This window comes from Pseudorasbora parva, chromosome 18, assembly GCF_024679245.1.
Source record: "Pseudorasbora parva isolate DD20220531a chromosome 18, ASM2467924v1, whole genome shotgun sequence".
NCBI classification, from domain to species: domain Eukaryota; kingdom Metazoa; phylum Chordata; class Actinopteri; order Cypriniformes; family Gobionidae; genus Pseudorasbora; species Pseudorasbora parva.
Genome location: NC_090189.1, coordinates 10,448,891 through 10,469,196, shown reverse-complemented (window position 1 = coordinate 10,469,196; position 20,306 = coordinate 10,448,891). Strand labels below are relative to the sequence as shown.

General features: G+C 34.5%; 5 protein-coding genes and 1 pseudogene across 5 annotated transcripts; all 6 read left to right on the top strand.

The window, feature by feature from the left end:
* Positions 1-231: 231 nt before the first annotated feature.
* LOC137047103 (chemokine XC receptor 1-like) lies at positions 232-1,089 on the top strand. The gene has a single exon (XM_067424664.1). It carries the CDS (start codon positions 232-234, stop codon positions 1,087-1,089), a length of 858 nt encoding a protein of 285 aa, XP_067280765.1.
* Positions 1,090-4,661: 3,572 nt separating this feature from the next.
* Positions 4,662-5,504, top strand: LOC137047102 (chemokine XC receptor 1-like). The gene has a single exon (XM_067424663.1). It carries the CDS (start codon positions 4,662-4,664, stop codon positions 5,502-5,504), a length of 843 nt encoding a protein of 280 aa, XP_067280764.1.
* Positions 5,505-7,646: 2,142 nt separating this feature from the next.
* LOC137047101 (chemokine XC receptor 1-like) lies at positions 7,647-8,492 on the top strand. The gene has a single exon (XM_067424662.1). It carries the CDS (start codon positions 7,647-7,649, stop codon positions 8,490-8,492), a length of 846 nt encoding a protein of 281 aa, XP_067280763.1.
* Positions 8,493-13,119: 4,627 nt separating this feature from the next.
* Positions 13,120-13,986, top strand: LOC137047100 (chemokine XC receptor 1-like). Its single transcript, XM_067424661.1, has one exon. The coding sequence runs from the start codon at positions 13,120-13,122 to the stop codon at positions 13,984-13,986; it is 867 nt and encodes a 288-aa protein (XP_067280762.1).
* Positions 13,987-16,806: 2,820 nt separating this feature from the next.
* Positions 16,807-17,646, top strand: LOC137047099 (hydroxycarboxylic acid receptor 2-like). The gene has a single exon (XM_067424660.1). It carries the CDS (start codon positions 16,807-16,809, stop codon positions 17,644-17,646), a length of 840 nt encoding a protein of 279 aa, XP_067280761.1.
* A 1,818-nt stretch (positions 17,647-19,464) lies between these two features.
* Positions 19,465-20,306, top strand: LOC137047098 (chemokine XC receptor 1-like; annotated as a pseudogene).

Below are 20,306 nucleotides of genomic sequence, written 5' to 3'. Positions count from 1 at the left end.
AGGAGAAAATTAACATGTACATAGAAACTTGGGTATTTTTATCTCATTAGGGAAAAAAATCACTTCAGTGGAGTCATTTAATGTTGGTTTGCTCTGGTTATTTAATTTTTATTAATTAAGTATTTAGTATTTAATTGCCTGCATGCTCATTTCTCTTTTCCCATGGATTACAGCTATATAATAATGTTTTGTGAATCTTTTAGCTGAAATAAGAAGACAAACAAAGAGGAAATGAATAACTCAACAGGGAACTTCACCTCACCTGAAACATCTACCAACGCCACAACTCAGTCTTTTGGGCTAGTGAAACCTCTGAGCATGTGTGTGTACAGCATCAGTTTCCTGGTTGGTTTTCCCACACACTCCTATATTATATGGCTCATCATCACAGGAGCAGGAAGTGGAGTTGCATCAGAGTTCTTCATCCTCAATCTCTCTGTTTCTGAGGCTGGTTTTTACATGAACTGTTTGAACATTGTGCTGTCAGAGTGGTTTGCATTTATAGAGCAGTTTAAACTATTTTTAGCAGGACTAATCACTACTGGCCGTCCTCTGTTTCAGTGTCTGATGTGTGTTGAGCGTTACCTGGCAGTGGTTCATCCTGTAACCTTTCTGAAGTACAAACCTCTCAGATATAGAGTGATCTGCTGCACTGCGGCCTGGATAATCACGCTTGGCTCCTGTTTGTGCTGCATGTTTACTATAGTCCCACACAACACTGTACATCTGTGGTTTTTGTCAGTGCAGTTCCTCCTCTTCCTCTTCATCCAGTTGTTCTGTCTTGTGGCTGTTCTCAGAGCTCTGAAGCAGTCCGGACCAGGAGAGAGAGGGAGAGAGAGAAGGGAGGAAAACCACATGAAGAGAAGAGCATTTTATCTAATTTTAATAAATACTGTGAGCATGGTTATTACATATGTCCCATATTGTATTGCAGGATTTTTTACCATTGTCCTAAAAACGCTTATTCCTGAATATTGGCTCCCTGGTTTGGTTTGTTATTTGTTGGCTGGTTTTGTTCAGCCTGTTCTGTATCTGCACCGCACTGGAAAACTCTCCTGCCCCTGTTTCTTAAAAGACCTGCTATTGTAATATTTTCCAAAATAAAGTTACTTAAATATGACTTAGAACTTTTGATATTGCTTGGGAAAATTGAAAATCACTTGTGTGTCCTTGTAGCTGATTTAAATAAATGTATTTGACGTTTTGGGACTCTTTCATTCACTGTTTATTTTATGAGCTGCAGCTCCATAAACTGTTTGCAGCTATATTTTTGGTTGATCTAGTCAGATTGTGTTTAACAGATTTATGAGTGGTTGCTATTAGTTCATGGTTTGTTTTTCCAATAATAATAATAATAATAAAAAAAATGAATCAATCAGTTTCAGCTTTCCCATAATGAGGATTGTCATCCAACTTGACACCCTGCCAAAACATACTTTGTCATATTTTTTAAACGCTGGCACCTGGTCAGTGTCAGATGTATAAAGATAGAATTTTTGACTTCTTGCTTAATTTATCTGTGCAAATCATACTAAAAAGATGGTTTCCTTTTCTTCAGTCTTCTCCAAAGTGACACAGAGCAGGCTTCCTTTTAAAAAAAATATATATTTTAAATTTTATTTTTTCTACATTTTTACATTGCCTACTGGCAGCCTTTCTTGCAGCCACATGTTAAGAGCTCAATGATGGTCGGGCTTGGCTGTGGAAGAGTTCAGCACAATGGTCTTTTGCCACCTCAGGGTCTTGTCCTCAACAGTGTTCTCCCTGATAAACTGCTTTTTTTAAGTGCTGCACCAGTGCATCCTAAGTTGGGGGGATTTGGCCTCTGTTGCCATGTCTTCTGCATTCCAGGTATCCCATGCTATCTTCTTGCCCTTGGCTGCAAATGCAGATACAGTGTCACAAAGGAATAGAAAATAGGAAGGGCCTTGGATTTGTCACTGCCAGTAGTCTCCATATCCAGATGACATGGTCCCACAACTAATAAACTAAATCAAGACTAATGGCTAATCTGCTTGTCACCATTGACAACTGGTGTACCATGAGATGGCAAGGAAGTCTTCCGTTTCTGTTCTGGCACACTGTCCTGCACAAGAATCAAATAGTAAGATTGCCTCTTGCATTCATGAAGAGTGCCTAGTCTCTGGGTTCTGACAAATCAAAGGACCTTCCTGTGTTCCATGCATTCTGGCTTTGACACAGTATCTACATTTGCAACCAGGAGCAAGACAGCAGGGGCAGATGACATCTTCAATGCCCTGTCAATTAACAGGTTTTAACCGGTGCCAGATCGGCTGGTCTGAGTATTTCACAATCTGCTCAGTTATTTGGATTTTCACTCACAACGATTTTCAAAATGATTTTCCTAATTCTAAATGTTGGATATTTTTTGGTGTAAGTTAGTCCACTGGTAGTGTGCATAGGAATTTACTTCAAATCTACTTTACTCTTTCCCCACCAGTGACTGAATTTTTCTGGCTATTCATGTTTTCACTGTTATAAGGTAGGGGGCACTATCACACATATTTTGAAAGAGTAGCCTACACAATCTCTGAATCAAAACACAGGAGAAGATAAAGCAGAAACAACCAATCTCTGAATCAAAACACAGGAGAAGATAAAGCAGAAACAACCAATCTCTGGATCAAAGCACAGGTAAAGATAAAGCAGAAACAAGTGATAGAAGATTGCTTACGCAAATGTAAAATGATGCGATCAACAAACATTAAATAGCATATCGTTACTAAATATAATGTCTACTACGAATGAGGTATAGGACTACAAGCTTTACCCTGGTGAAAAAATGATACTTTATGGTTTTTCAAATATATTCTCTATTCCAATAGTATATTGGAAATATACTTTCAAAAATCGTACCATCTCTAAATATATAAAAAGTATATTAGAATCATATTTTCACAATCCAACTTTTAACACACTTCAAAATAATTGTATTTTAGTATATTTTAGAAAAATATACTTTAAATGGAAGTTCAGTGTACTTTTGTAAAGTGTACTTATTTAAACAAAACTTTAAAATATATTTTTTTGTATATTTTAAGCTTATGCTCAAAATTGTCATTTTAAAAAATTAACAATGCACTAAAAGTATATTTTAATCTCATTGCTGGAATCTCAAAGTGTTTCTTCAGCACGGCCGATGTTCAACGAGCAGACTTCCAGCTCACCATCAGACGGTGCCCTCACCGACCTGGCTGCTTATATTCCTAGAAGATCTCTGAGATCCGCTTTACCTGCTGCTTCCACCGGGGTTCCTGTCTTTCCCCCAGCAGCTGCCATCTCTCCACATCTGCGTTCTCAAATCCTGTCAGGTAACGACATCAACCTAGTCAAAATATTGTTATGAGCAGAAACTACTGAAAGAAGAATTGTGGACTGTGGTGATGTATCAGTTATTCTCAAAGACAGTGACCCAAGACTATCCAAAAGCTTAACAATGGCCGAATTTAACGTCGCTTTCGGGGTGTTCAGAGATATCATATGTGAAGTGTAGCCAACCAGGAGAAAGGAATTAAATACCTATCTAGCCAATATATCCGATCTCGCAATGTCTTACGGCGGCACACTATTTTATGAATACCACAAATCCTTTTTATCTAAATCAGCGATGTATATACAACGCTTTAATCAGCGATTGGACTGGTCTGTGGTCGATCTCGCTCTCATTAGCAGGCACTTTACAGGCCACCGAGCGCTGTCTTGCTCACACTGCAGGTCATTTTCCCACACGACATCTCTCTGCCCTAAGACCGGTACAACCCATGACACCAGCGATTCGGTGCATCCTGCAAAAGAGAAAGATAATGTTAATAAAATATAGAATTTTGTACTCATGGCTAGAAGAGGGGTATCCCCTCTGGATGAGGAAGATAATAGCAGGCCCCTCTTATAAATAAGTAGCAAGGGGTGTTAATTCCTCGCTGAGGGTAAGAACAGTAGGCCCCTTGCATTATAGCAGCAAATGGGTTGTCTCTCCAGCGGGAGAATACAGCAGCCTCTCATTATGTTGGGGGTTAATGCAAAGCTTTTGTATATGTTCTATTAATCATGGAGCAAGAACCCCATAAAGGAACCATACCGCCAAAGATAATTGTGTTCAATAAACTAAAGTATTGCCAAAGTGATCCTGTCTGAAGTATACTTAGCATGCTTTTTTTTCTTCCCTAGAGTAGGGTTGTTGATGAACTCAATATATTCCAGATATAAATATTTGCATATCTGATGTTTTATGAGACCCAAATGAAGTCATGCACGTATGTTCTTGTGACAGCTGTGAAGTCAGTCTACAAAACACAGCACAGAGATTTATACACACCCCGAGAGACTGGACATTCACTTTACAGGTGATAAACTCCTCTAAATTCATGTTTTTACAGTTAATAAGAAGTGGGGTTTTTTTTGTTGTTGTTGTTGTTTTTTTAAGGAAAAATTAATAAGTTAATTGAAACAGCTATTTTTATTTTATTGAAAAGAAGAAAGTTAAGTGGTAATACAATATAGTTTACTGTGGATTTTTAGTTTAGTTTAGTACATTGTAATTTTGTATGAATGAGCATGTACACTTCTCTTTTTCCATGGATTACAGCTGCATAAAAAAAATTGTGAATGTTTTAGCTGAAATAAGAAGACAAACAGAGAAGATGAATAACTCAACAGGGAACTTCACCTCACCTGAAACATCTACAAACGCCACAACTCAGTCCTTTGGGTTTGTGGAAATTCTGGAATTGTGTGTGTACAGCATCAGTTTCCTGGTTGGTGTTCCCACACACTCCTATATTATATGGCTCATCATCACAGGAGCAGGAAGTGGAGTTGCATCAGAGTTCTTCATCCTCAATCTCTCTGTTTCTGAGGCTGGTTTTTACATGAACTGTTTGAACTTTGTACTGTCAGAGTGGTTTGCATTTATATTGCAGTTTAAACTATTTTTAGCAGGACTAATCACTACTGGCCGTCCTCTGTTTCAGTGTCTGATGTGTGTTGAGCGTTACCTGGCAGTGGTTCATCCTGTAACCTTTCTGAAGTACAAACCTCTCAGATATAGAGTGATCTGCAGCACTGCGGCCTGGATAATCACGCTTGGCTCCTGTTTGTGCTGCATGTATACTATAAACCCAAGAGACACTTTACATATGTGGTTTTTGTCAGTGCAGTTCCTCCTCTTCCTCTCCATCCAGTTGTTTTGTCTTGTGGCTGTTCTCAGAGCTCTGAAGCAGTCAGGACCAGGAGAGAGAGGGAGAGAGAGAGAGGAGGAAAACCACATGAAAAGAAGAGCATTTTCTCTCATTCTAATAAATACTATGAGCACGGTTATCACATATGTCCCATATTGTATTGCAGGATTTTTTGCCATTGTTAGAAAAAATCTTAATTCTGCATATTGGCTCCCTGGTTTGGTTTGTTATGTGTTGGCTGGTTTTGTTCAGCCTCTTCTGTATCTGCACCGCACTGGAAAACTGTCCTGCCCCTGTCTTTTATAAGACCTGCTATTGTAATATATATTATGTAATTAAGTTACTCAACTATATTTCACATAGCACTTTTACTATTGATTTAAGAGGTTCTAATGAAATGCCACATCAGAACCTCCATGAACTTTGTTACTTTTCTTTCAAATATGCTCTACATTATTTCATTGTGCAAATGCAGCTTTTCATGGAATATACTATTTGATAATGTTTGATATGGCTTTTCAGATAAGCAGTTTTGGGACTCTCTGTCATTCATCGGTTCATATTTCATATCAGTCATATTTATTTTGTGTGTTCTAATTGTGTTTAATAGATTACATTTGTTTTTTATCAAACTTGATATCCTGACATAACACAGATTTATATATACTCTGTATTAAAGTTAAGGATCTGTTGATATTGTGTAAAAGCAAAATTATATTGCACAGTTTATATGTAAATTACTGGATGTCATTCAAGTCAGATGAAATTAAAATAAGATACAGTAAACCCATCATTGCATGCTGAACTGAAAAATATATTCATAATATAGCACCTCACATTTCCACCACAACTGATTTATTCACATTTTCCTGAATTAATGCGTATAAAGTTCAAATTCTTTAAAATACATATTTTCCAAATCTAGGTAAATTAGAAATACCAATAAAATGAAATAAAATTTCACTTGTGTCACTTTTTCCATAGAGAAGGTTGCAAAACAGTAATAATTTCTTTATTACTAACTATTTTTATTGCATAACACAATTATTTTTCTTCTTCATAAACCTTAAAAGTTAATTCTAAATATTTGCATATCTTGTGTTTTGTGTGACGTGTAGCAGATGAAATCAAGGTCATGTAGCATTCTTGATTCTAAAACACAGCACAGAGACTTATACACACCCAGAGAGACTGGACATTCACTCTTCAGGTGATGAAAACTTTTTGATTTGGTTGTTTTATTCTCAATAATATCAAAAGTGTCAATGTTTTTTGTGTTTAATCCTTTAGCTATTGAATAAAATGAGACTGAGCTATTTTGTAGATTTATACTTTATACTAGGGGTGTAACGATTCATTTTAAAAATGATTCAATTTGCATTTGAGGTTGACAATACCATTCAAGGATGATATTGGTTAATTTAGAACGATACGATCCGAAACGATTCAGTGACTTGAAATCGATTCAGTAACTTTTTAGCCAAAAATTTCAATCAGTGTGACTGAAATAAATATACGTGCAGATGAAGTTTCCTAGATTCCTGTTGTTTCTTTAAAGGGAATCAGATATCAATGAATTATGGATATAAACAAACAAGTAAAGAATTAATGGCAATTGTGTTCACATTGTATTTGAATAAAGTGCAACCAACAGTTTAGGTTGAATGAACAGGAAGTTAACCTTTTCTGCTCTCATTTTCAATAAAAGTACAGTAAGTGCAACCAACCAACATACTACTACTGCTACTTCTGCTTGTTTTTCAAAATAAAAATATTAGCCTACAATATTAATATCAAAAATAAAGTGCAACTAACATCTCTTCATGTTTAAATAACCGTGTTTTCATGTTTTAATAGACCATAAAAAAATACGTTTCCACAAACTGGACCGCAATAGTGGCCTGATAGTTTCTCGCTCGTTGGCTTCTGCTCTGTCATCCGCTGTCATGACAAATCCTGTCCGCGCTGTTTTGTTTTCTTTGTGCTGCTGCTGCCGCTTGCAGCTGACGTCACGTATATAGGCTGACTGAATGTTTAACGCCTTTATCATTAAAAGTGCTAAGAAAAAACATCCATATAAAGTCTGACGTGCTTAAATCAAATGCGTTATTTCCTATTATCGATACAATCGATCGATTACCTTTTAAAACGATATTAGATCGATATATGTCGTCTGGAAGGCCAACTTGCCGAGCACAGATCGATGTAATTGGATCATCGATACATCGATGTAATAGATGAATCGTTACACCCCTACTTTATACCCATAACTTTTTAAATGTACAATTTGAAATTGAAATAAGTCACATGCTTATAAATATATGAATATATGCAACATTAGAACTTTGCAATATTATATTGTATACTGGGTGAATGTTTTTAAATGTTTACCACAGATCACAGTTGTGGTTTGCGAGCTGCTAAAATAAGAAGACAAACACAGAGAAGATGAACTTCACCACAACTGAAACATCTACAAACTCCACAGTTCATTCCATTGGTCGAATGGACTTTGTGGTAACCTGCGTACACAGCATGAATTTCTTTTTTGGCCTTCCTACACACTCCTATATTATCTGGCTCATCATCACAGGAGCAGGAAGTGGAGTTGCATCAGAGTTCTTCATCCTCAATCTGTCCGTTTGTGAGATTGGCAACTCTCTGAATAGTTTGGTCTCTGCACTGACAGTTTACTTTTCAAGTCTCTCCTTTTTAATGCTGTTTCTACACGGACTAATTCTCACCGGTCGTCCTCTGTTTCAGTGTCTGATCTGTGTTGAGCGTTACCTGGCAGTTGCTCATCCTGTAACCTTTCTGAAGTTCAAACCTCTCAGATATAGAGCGATCTGCTGCGCTGTTGTCTGGATAATTATTCTTGCCTCTTGTTTCTATAGTTTATTTATTACAATCTCACAACACAATCATGTAAAGGTATGGTTCTTCTCACTGCAGTTCCTCCTCTTATTCTCCATCCAGTTGTTTTGTCTTGTGGCTGTTCTCAGAGCTCTGAAGCATTCAGGACCAGGAGAGAGAGGGAGAGAGAGAGAAGAGGAAAACCACATCAAGAGAAGAGCATTTTATCTCATTTCAATAGCTACTGTGAGCATGACTTTTATATATGTTCCATATTCTACCACAGGATTCTATATCATTGTAACACAACATAATAATCCTGCATATTGGACCCCTGGTTTTGTATGTTATATGTTGGCTGGTTTTGTTCAGCCTGTTCTTTATCTGCACCGGACTGGAAAACTGCCCGTGTTTCTCATGAGATCTGAATTTGTGACATAAATGTTGTATCAGATCACTTATTTTAATAATGAGTTAATAATTTGTACTAATAATATAGTATTTATACTATATTTAGTCATTTTAATATTGTTTAGTTAGTAGATCATATCCTTTTTTTATATAATTGATTGCTGCTTTTCACTTTGATCACTGCTTCCATATTGAGGGTTTCCACAGAAACTGATTTTCCTTTTCTTGTTTTTGTTGAACAATCAACAATCCAAAAGAAAAAATGTCTGTACCCTGCAGCCACAAGCAAATTTTTGGACTGCCCAATGAAAGGTCCAATGAAAAATTGTCAGTTTGGTTTGTTCTGTAAACTAGATGTATGTGCGTAAAATGTCTTTAAATGTGATGGGAACATCTGTTTGTATATTGCTGTAAAGGTGGGTCGCCTACAGTGGTTCTGGCTGCAGGGTTGCCGAAAGACTAAAGAAACGTTATCAGCAAGATTGTAGAAAACTGTACATTTCTCATCTATTACCACCCACTGCAATTTATACCAATGACGGAAATAAGCGCAGTTACAATAGCACAATATGTGGGAGAGCGTTGCTATAATGTGACTATATTTTATTGCAATAGCTAACACTTTAAAGTCTATACCAAATCAAAACTAGTTAGCAAATCATTTGTAATTGTAAGAATTTAATGATAAAATCTGGTATGGATGATAAATATCATCTGGATGATAAAATACACTTACAAAATAGATGTATAAGATGATGAAAAAAATACACAATTAATCGTACCTAGTATGAATAGAATGATACCTGAGGGATAGAAGGATAGAAACAGAGAAAGAGGTCGAGGGAGAGAGATAGACAAAGAAAAAAGAGCAAAGAAGAGGGGAGCCAAGGAGCCATCCTGGTCTCACAGAATTCCGTGAAATGAACACGAACCCTTAACTCAAAAATCCGAGGTAGTTTCACGGAATCGCCGAAAATTCTGTGATGGGTTCATGGAAGTGATGCCTATGTATGTCAATGACAGTCAGCATCCATGGTCCACACACAGATTCCCAAAACACATTTAATTATTTGCATTTGTAAAAGTAGACATGATTTTATGAATATTTATAGCCTACTTTTATATTTCAGAGCAACTAACTCCACTCCTACCGTAACTCTACCCACTCAACAATATAAAACACATAACAGGCAAATAAATGTACAGTCACAGTTATTTATTGCAAACACGGACCAAAAACACTATAGAAGTATTAATTCATGTTGCATTCCAAGTCTTCTGAAGTCATACAATATCTTCATGTAGTTGATCTTAATGTTTTAATCGTTGAAATGATGATCTTGCTCCACACACGCACTCGTTCATATTTTTCATGATTCAAATGATACAGACGACAGCATGATGACGCGATCGGTCACGAGAGCCAATGGCATTTTACAATCAAAGCTGACATAATTGGTCATGTGACATACAACAGCCAGTGCTGTCAAACCTGACCTGGCGTTTCTTCCGGCGGCAATATTTGAAATGTATTAATAATCGGCGGATGGACGCAACGTTTCTGATCGTTTTCGGGGATTTTCTTCACACAAATCAATCGTTTGGCCTCGGAACACTTGGAATATTTGTAGTTTCTGAATAAATTGTGCCTGCAGAATCTGTGTATCTGCCTGTTATATCCTGTTTTGTTTTTTTTTATAATACACAAATGGGTAGGTTTAGGGAAGGGATTGAGTTACGTGTTCAAAACATGTCTGAATAAAAAGTAAAATAAATGTAAATAAATTATGCTGACTGAATCAAACTGACGAATATAAGGTGTTGGAACAGGGAATCCGTGTGTGGACCAGATGCTGCCTGTCATTGACTTACATAGGCATCACTTCCGTGAACCCATCATGGAATTTTTGGTGATTCCGTGAAACTGCCACAGATTTTTGAGTTAAGGTTCCGTGTTGATTTCACGGAATTCTGTGAGACCAGGTTGCAAGGAGCGGACTCCAAGAAAAGTGAGAGCTAGAGAATCATAAGAGCCAGAGCAACAGTTTATATCGTCTTTTATCTATTTCTTGACCATGTGACTGAAACCCTGAGACATTCAAACTGACTAATCAGACCGAACTTCCCCCGCTGTACTACAGGTCTTCAGAATCTCATTGTCTTTAGGAATTCCAAATGGCCCTTCGGATAAGAGAGATGTGGGTTGAAAAGAGTACACCAAATATCTTTCTTCAATTTTAAATATCTTTGATTATTTTCAATTCTACATGGCAAACAAATGATTATGATTCTCACAATACTGTAATTGGAGATCCATGTTGAAAACAGTTCAACTGAAAAAAAAAAAAAAAAAACAGCATTAATTTGTAATAGTAAACTTTTGTTACCTTAAAATGTCTTTACTGTCCCTTTTGACACATTTAATTCATTCTTGCTCAATAAAACAATTAATTTCTTTAAAATAAACTATTACTGACCCCAGAGTTTTAATCGGTAGTGTATAATGCTAAAGAGCTTTAGATGGTTTGTGTGAAGATGGTTTGTGTTATGTCATAGAAATATATACGGAAATAAGTATATATGTTTTATGTTTTAATAGGTTAAGCAAAATAAATGGGTTTATATCTGAGAAAATTGTATACACACACCTGCAGACACTGAAATTACATACACTGTGTTGAACAGTACAGACTTGAGTGTCCCTTATAAAGAACCATGATTGTCCATTATGTTTTTCCCCGCTTTTTGTCCTTCATGTATATTTGGATTTTGTCATGTTGTAAATAAATGCAAAAAAAAAAAAAAAAAAAAAAAATTTTTTTAATCTATTCACATCTTTGTTCTAGTCCCCAAGTTCCCAATTAGTTCCACATTTTTTGTCCCAAAGAAATATTGTGATTTTAACTATAAAATACTGTAAAAATGGTAAAAACAGTTAACAGAAAGTTTCCATATTATATATGGTTAATACATGTAATAGATCTAACCTTACATTTAACAGTAAAATACTGTTTAAATGTATAGTTTTTGCAAGTGTAAAAGAAAGAGTCGTTGTGTAATTTAAAGTGAAAACCTGTAAATTGACATTCCCTTCCCTGCACGACAATTCACATTTGATCTATTTTCAGTGAAATAAAAAAAGAATAGTTTTTTTTTTCTTATCAGTTATGAACATTATTGGGTTTGTTACACTTAATGTTGATAAATTAATGTTTCTTAAAAAGTCAGTAAAGGTGCATAACATATATTGATATTACAATCAGGTTTGTAATTAAACATAATTTCAGTTAATGTAAAGGTTAAATCTGTAAAACCTAAAATGTTAACACATTTGAATAAAAATAATAATAATAAAATAATAATAATAATAATAGTAACGAGCTGGCAACCATTTACAGGGATTTATTTTTTTATTTTTTATTTTTTATTTTTTTATGATAGTGGACCACTGCCATTATGGGAGTGTCTGTCTTTCCAGGTGTGAAACACATAATTAATCACAATGATTCATGGCCTCCCCGCATAAGCCTTCCTGAAACAAAACATGTCTAATAAATTTTCTAAAAAATATATTGTTTTATGTGAATGAGTGGGCCAAGTGATTTTACATCACCTTGAAACAAAAATTGTAGCATACAGTGACTTAATATATTACTTTATTTATTATATATTATATTATTATTTTTCCCCACAAACTACCCATAAGTGTAATTTTCTCTAAACATCAAACTTTTACATAAGTGTTGCTCACATTTTACTGTAGCAGAGTTGCTGAATGCAGAGTAATCAGAAGTTAGCCATGAAAATGTCACAAATAACAGAAATAATGTAACCATGTCAGTGCATGTCAAAACACCTCTAGGGCCTAGAAAACAGCTCAGGGTTCAGATGGTTAAAATAGCATAATAGGGGTATTTCACATATAAATTACTGGGCTTCAGTCAAGTCAGATGAAATTAAAATTGTAGCATTGCTTGCTGAACCGAAAAATATATTCATAGCAGATCACAAACCTCAGGTTTCCACCACGGAAACAAAAGTGTTATCTGATTTTAATTCACAATTTTCTGAATGAATGTGTATAAAGTTCAAATTCTGTCGAATATTTTCCAAATCAAAGTAAACTAGGATCACTAATAAAATCAGGCTGGTGGTTGCTACTAGTCTGCCATTTATCTAATAAAATGTCAGCAGTCACCCAGTGTCACCTTTTCCATACAGAAGGACATCGTTTCACATAGTTTTTTTTCCTTGTCATAAACCATAAAAGTTTGGTCTAAATATTTGCATATCTTGTGTTTTGTGTGATCTGTAGCAGATGAAATCAAGGTCATGTAGCATTCTTGATTCTAAAACACAGCACAGAGATTTATACACACCCAGAGAGACTGGACATTCACTCTTCAGGTGATGAAAACTTTTTGATTCCACTGTCATTATATATATATATATATATATATATATATATATATATATATATATATATATATATATATATATATATATATATATATATATATATATATATATATAATGTTATGCCTTATTGACTAAGTCTGAATTAACTGTTTCATTTACAGTTCTCCATGAAAAAAATCACAGTTGCAATATTACATTTGGTTTGCTAGCTGCTGAAATAAGAAAACAAACGAAGGAGATGAATAACTCTACAGTGAACTTTACCACACCTGAAACATCTACAAACTCCACAATTCAGTACATTGGACTAATGCAAAGTCTAGAAATCTGTGCCTACAGTATACATTTATTTTTTAGTCTTCCTACACACTCCTATATTATCTGGCTCATCATCACAGGAGCAGGAAGTGGAGTTGCATCAGAGTTCTTCATCCTCAATCTGTCTGTTTGTGAGATTGGCATCTGCCTGAATTGTTTAGTCTCTATATTGTCAATAAGTATTTCAAGTCTCTCCTTTTTAATGCTGTTTTTACAAGGACTAATTCTCACCGGTCGTCCTCTGTTTCAGTGTCTGATGTGTGTTGAGCGTTACCTGGCAGTGGTTCATCCTGTAACCTTTCTGAAGTTCAAATCTCTCAGATATAGAGCGATCTGCTGCGCTGTTGTCTGGATAATTATTCTTGGCACTTGTTTCTTTAGTTTATGTATAACAATCTCACAAAACACTATTGTAACCGTATGGTTCTTCTCAACAACGTTCCTCCTCTTCTTCTCCATCCAGTTGTTTTGTCTTGTGGCTGTTCTCAGAGCTCTGAAGCAGTCAGGACCAGGAGAGAGAGGGAGAGAGAGAGAGGAGGGAAACCACATCAAGAGAAGAGCATTTAATATTATTCTGATAACTACTGTGAGCATGACTTTTATATATGTTCCATATTCTACCACAGGATTCTATATCATTGTAACACAACATAATAATCCTGCATATTGGACCCCTGGTTTTGTATGTTATGTGTTGGCTGGTTTCGTTCAGCCTGTTCTTTATCTGCACCGAACTGGAAAACTGCCTGCGTTTCTCATCAGTATTGCAATTGTGATATTTCATTGAATCTACTTACTTTACTTTCTAAACGTTGTTTTATACAACGTTAATTTAATAATTAGTTTATTTTAATACTAAATGTATTCATTTTAGTGATATAAATCAGATTTAGTAGAGCATGTTCTTTAATTGATTGCTTCTATTTTGTAATGTGTTTTGCCCCTCTCTATATAAAACAGAATCAGTTCATTAGTGGTTTAGTAACCTTTTCCATTTTGATAGTTTCACAGAGATTGTTATACAGTGTTTTTCTTTCTCTTTTTTTGAACACTCAACAATACAAAATAAATAAATAAAAAACAATTATGTCTGTATCCTGCAGTCACATGCACATTTTTGGGCTGTCCAATGAAAGAGCTAATATTTACAACATAAAAAATTATTCACTGACACCAGTAAATATTTACATAGCAAACATTTACATATAGCAAAATGTTCCACCTGTGAAAGTCTATATATGTATGAAGATTTTGGCAGATTGATTATGTTTTAGCCTTTATGACAATACTTTTTCAGCCTCAGTATTGAAGTTGAGAGTCAGCTGATAAATATCATTGTTGCAAAAAAAAAAAAAAGGTCTGTATACTTAGTGCTTAGTCTTAAAAATAAACAAATTGTCCAAACCAATAATTACTTTACATTTGACAATAACCTCCACCAGACTGGACAACTCCCATTCCTCCATTATTCATAAAACCTGCAATTGTGATAATTTACAGTACCTGTAAACCTTTACCTGTTCAGAACCATTTTTTTTAAGAGTGTACTTATTAGGATAGTGATTTCTCAAATTCCAGCAACATCACTATGTACAACCTATGCATACAATGACGTAGAACATTACCATTATTAATCAACAACAGACAGGATATGTATCTTTTTGATATTATTTATGCTGTTCTCTTACAGATCCTCACAACATTTCAGCCGGATATTATTAATGTCAACTAGGTGTGTTCACTGCCTGTTTAGTAATGTGTGCTTATGCTGACACAATAAAAATACACATTGTATTTTCAAATCTTCCATCACGCGTAATATCATTGCGCCGCTGCACCCATGGTACGGCAGGACATTTTCTTTGATTATTACGCAGGAATGAGAGAATAGTTCCTTGAATTTATCGGTGAAGAAAATCGCAGCTTTTCATTTTCTGTCACATGGTTACCGAGAAGATCGTTCTCCGGGATGCGTTTTCATGAAAATCAAATGTAAAGAGTTCTATCACTAAAAACAGATTAGCTTATAAAGCTAATATATGGGGTAAGTAAAATGAAATCGCTCGCTAGTTAATACCACTAACAAGGCTCAAAATAGCTTCATACTAACACAGTAGCATAATGAGGGTCTTTATACTTTATGAAGACAGTACATTACACATTTACAGACAGGCGCCATCTTGGAAAACAGACGTATGAACGCTGTATATGTCTTGGTGAATAATTAGAGTTTAAACCTGTTCAGTTTGGTCAAATGTCTTTTTGAACCTTATATTTGTTTACGTTATATATTTTCATATTTTATGCAAATGAAGTCCTATATTCTGTGACAACTGTGAAGTCAGTCTACAAAACACAGCACAGATGAATACACATCCTGAGAGACTGGATGTTCACTCTACAGGTGATTAGCATTTAACTCACATTTTCTATGTGAATGTAAATGTTATTTTAATAGAACTCAGTATTTGTGTTGTTTTAAATTTTGTATTCACTTCCACAGTCTAAATTACATTAAAAAAAAAAAAAAAAAAAAAATCTAAAATTGATAAGATTACATTTGCATAAATTTATGTTGAATTTGTCCTAAGTACTCTTTACAGTTGTGCTTGAAAGAATTGTGGATCTTGTTATACTCCGTTCATTTAAAATGCAGTAAAGAGCATTTGGTAACACTTTACAATACGTGTGCACTAATATACATTAATTCATGCTTAATTAATGCACAGATAATCATGAGTTAATGTATTACTAATGGTGAACTAACCCATTTATTAATGATTACTGCATCAGGAACTAATGAACATTCAACATGATTAATAGATTAAGTAATCATTCAATAGTTATTAGTTAAATGTGTCATAATGTATTAATTCCTTAATAACATTATATTAACTAATAATGTAAATTAACGTGTTAATTACCACAACGGGTCAAAGCCATGCATTTCAACTTCCAGTTGTCTGCTTTAATTAATCATTAACTAATCATTTATAAAGGTATCATTATGTTATGACTTTACTTGGTGGGGCACATGACTATTAACTAATTCAGAATTAATTCAAAACTCATAACCACATTACATATTACTTAATAAGTTAGTTAATAGTCATGTGCCCCAACAAGTAAAGTCTTACAGGTGTCGAACGACATTAGGGTAAGTAATAATTGATAGAATTTAGATTTTTGGGTGAACTAACCCTTTAAACCTATTAAGTTGCATTTGATCAGTATGAACAATACTAATTTGTGAAACGTATTTAGAGATGGCATTATGAAGATGGATGCATAAGGCCTATAGTTTTCCTATTTTCTTGTGTAAAATGCTAAAAAGCGTCTTTAAACTGCTTTTGGTACTGTTTGGTTGAGACAAATTTTTAATGGAAGATAACAAAAAAAAAAGTATATTTTAAGTATAGGTCTAATTTTTAAAACTTTCTCCCAGATCATGGCCCTGCATCCCCATATAATAATCAATATTGTCCTCAACTTGTCGGTGAACCAAATGGTTAATTTTACATAATACGCTTTCTTTTTGCCCCTATATCTTGCAATATTAAACATTTGTTTGGTGATTTTCTGTGCAGAGAAGACAGACAGAAAGAAGATGAATAACTTCACAGTGAACACATCAGCTGTTTCTACAAACTCCACACCTCAGTCCAGTATGCTACTGGACCACGTGAAGCAGGGCGCACACAGCATCAATTTCCTGTTTGGTCTTCCTACACACTCTTATGTCATATGGCTCATCATCACAGGAACAGGAAGTGGAGTTTCATCAGGATTCTTCAACCTCAATCTCTCTGTTTGTGAGATTGTTAACTGTCTTAACTCTTTGTTATCTGTATTTCCTTATTTTCCTTGGTTTTCAAGTCTAACATACATAACATATTTCGGAATAGGATTTGCCATCACCGGTCGTCCTCTGTTTCAGTGTCTGATGTGTGTTGAGCGTTACCTGGCAGTGGTTCATCCTGTAACCTTTCTGAAGTACAAACCTCTCAGATATAGAGTGATCTGCTGCACTGCGGTCTGGATAATCACTCTTGGATACTGTGTGTGCTGCTTGTTTACTTTAGTTTTACTTCACTTTTATATTTATGCATGGATTAACTCAATCCAGTTCCTCCTATTCTTCCTCATCCAGTTGTTTTGTCTTGTGGCTGTTCTCAGAGCTCTGAAGCAGTCAGGACCAGGAGAGAGAGGGAGAGAGAGAAAGGAGGAAAACCACACGAAGAGAAGAGCGTTTCATCTCATTCTAATAACTACCATGAACATGGCTATTATATATATGCCATTTACTTTCTCAGGATTCTTTTACGTGCTGACACTCAATATGGATTATTTACCTGTTGGTATCATTTGTTTTATTCTCGGTGGTTTTGTTCAGCCTGTTCTTTATCTGCACCGGGCTGGAAAACTCTCATGTCTCTGTTCCCCATAAAACCTGCAAATGTGATACATTATGCATTACTTATCATCATTTTACTTTTTATTTATTTAATATTATTTATGGATTGTGAATTTTTGCCATTACTTTTAATTTCAAATGAAATGGCATATTTCTTTATATTAGTGTTTATGCCAGAACATTTATTTTCAGAACATAAATATAACATATTTTGCGAGATTTTCAATGACTTACATTTATAGATACCTATCTGTTTTATTTATTTACAGATTAAATTGTAAGAGTTTTAATACATTTTCTATAAACACAGAATAGTAAAGGAATAACATTCATACTAAACCCCTGCATGCACATTATTTGGACTATACAATGAAAGGTCCTAAGAAAAAGCCAGTATTTATAATTTTTTTTAAGTATTTATTTATTTTTTACAACATTTACATAGCAAACACTTACATATAGAAAAATGTTCCACCTGTGAAAGTCTTTGGATTTATATAAATAGGTTTGGCAGATTAATTATGTGTTAGCTTGTAAAAATAAAATAGTACAACCACCTTTGTCAGCCTCAATACTGAAGTTGAGAGTCAGCTGACAAATTTCATGGTCACTTATGATGTCGACATGCTATTTATTATATATATATATATATATATATATATATATATATATATATATATATATATATATATATATATATATATATATATATATATATATATATATATATATATATATATATATAATTTTTTTTTTTTAATTTTTTTTTTTTTTTTTCTTATGCATTCATGCAAATCTTTTAACTTAGGGTTGAAAAAATTCTTTCAACAGCAAAAACAAAAAACTAAAAAACATTTACTATTTTTATATAATTTTTTTATGACATTTTTTGCACCAGTGCGGCCTATTTCCATTATATCAAACCAGGTTCCACAAGACCACACTTGTGTAAGTAAATTCTCTTGTGTTAAATTAACACAGCTTGATGTTGATTAATTTAATTAATCAATTTAATTAATTTAGTGATTTATTGAGTAATGATTGTTTTATTATTGAAGACAGTGAATGAAAGAGAAAACTTCAGTCACAGGATTTAGAAACTGAAAATGCATTAAATCTCTTTTAGCAGATAGTTCTTTTGAGAATTAACAGGGATGTTAATGTTTGAAAATGTTTGGTCACCATTATGGTGATCAGTATGAAGATGACATGAAGGTTAGTTGTGTTAATTCAACACTGGGGAATTTATTGGCTGCGATATAAAGATAAGAGAGCCAGAAGAAATCAAAATATTGTGGTCAAACTTTTCTTTCTTTCTTGATTATATGTATTATATCATATAAATATCAAAATGGTAATTTCAATACTGTAAATAAAGTACAGTTTTCTTAAAAAAAATTAATAGCCTATTGTAATATCATTTTTTCTGTTTGTGATTACAAAGTTAACATTATCTGTCATTTGGAACCAATTCTACTTTCAATATTTGCATGTTCATGTACATATATTTGTGTTGCAGCTGTGGTTTCCAAACCCCAGCACAGAAATGTATACACATCCAGAGAGACTGGACATTCACTTTTCAGGTGATAAACTATTTATTTAATTCTTGGTTTCAACAAAAAACATTGTGAATGTAAACCATGACATTGTTTGAATTAACGCAACAATTTAAAATGTTTAAGTTATTTAATAACAGAGTGGTTCTTTTATTTGGAATTGAAAATGTGGATTACAGGCTGGAATGTATATTGCAAAATTAAAAAGCTTTAAATGTACATTTGGTAAAACTCTTTCCATAGAAATATACATTCTGTGAGCTGCTGAAATTAGAATACAAACAAAGAGGAGATGAATAACTCTACAGTGAACTTCACCACACCTGAAACATCTACAAACTCCACAGCTCAGTCCATTGCATCACTGGAAAGTCTGGATATCTTTTTCTATACAGTTGGTTTACTGTTTGGTTTTCCTACACACTCCTATGTTATCTGGCTCATCGTCACAGGGACAGGAAGTGGAGTTGCATCAGAGTTCTTTAACCTCAATCTCTCTGTTTGTGAAGTTGGCAGCTCTCTAAATGGTTTGATCTCTACACTGCAAGTCAGTTTTTCAAGTCTTTTAACATTGTCATATTTTTTGCAAGGACTTGCCATCGCCGGTCGTCCTTTGTTTCAGTGTCTGATGTTTGTTGAGCGTTACCTAGCAGTGGTTCATCCTGTAACCTTTCTGAAGTACAAACCTCTCAGATATAGAGTGATCTGCTGCACTGTGGCCTGGATAATCACTCTTGGCTCCTGTTTGGGCAGCTTGATTATTCTAATGTTATCTACCATGCTTACATGGTTCTACACTCTGCAGTTCCTCCTTTTCCTCTCCATCCAGCTGTTCTGTCTTGTGGCTGTTCTCAGAGCTCTGAAACAGTCAGGACCAGGAGAAAGAGGGAGAGAGAGAGAGGGGAAGCAAACCATATAAAGAGAAGAGCATTTTATTTCATTCTAATAAATACTGTGAACATGGTTATCATATATGTCCCACTTATTTTGGCTGGATTCTTTGCCATTTTGATGAAACAGAATACTTTGCCTTTTTTGATCCCTGGTGTGGTTTGTTATGTGTTGGCTGGTTTCGTTCCACCTGTTCTTTTTCTGCACCGCACTGGAAAACTGTTCTGTTTCTGTTGCTCATAG

Excerpts from the sequence above, each read along its gene's own strand:
- LOC137047103 (XM_067424664.1), top strand. The coding sequence starts at position 232 with ATGAATAACTCAACAGGGAACTTCACCTCACCTGAAACATCTACCAAC.
- LOC137047102 (XM_067424663.1), top strand. The coding sequence starts at position 4,662 with ATGAATAACTCAACAGGGAACTTCACCTCACCTGAAACATCTACAAAC.
- LOC137047100 (XM_067424661.1), top strand. The coding sequence starts at position 13,120 with ATGAATAACTCTACAGTGAACTTTACCACACCTGAAACATCTACAAAC.
- LOC137047101 (XM_067424662.1), top strand. The coding sequence starts at position 7,647 with ATGAACTTCACCACAACTGAAACATCTACAAACTCCACAGTTCATTCC.
- LOC137047099 (XM_067424660.1), top strand. The coding sequence starts at position 16,807 with ATGAATAACTTCACAGTGAACACATCAGCTGTTTCTACAAACTCCACA.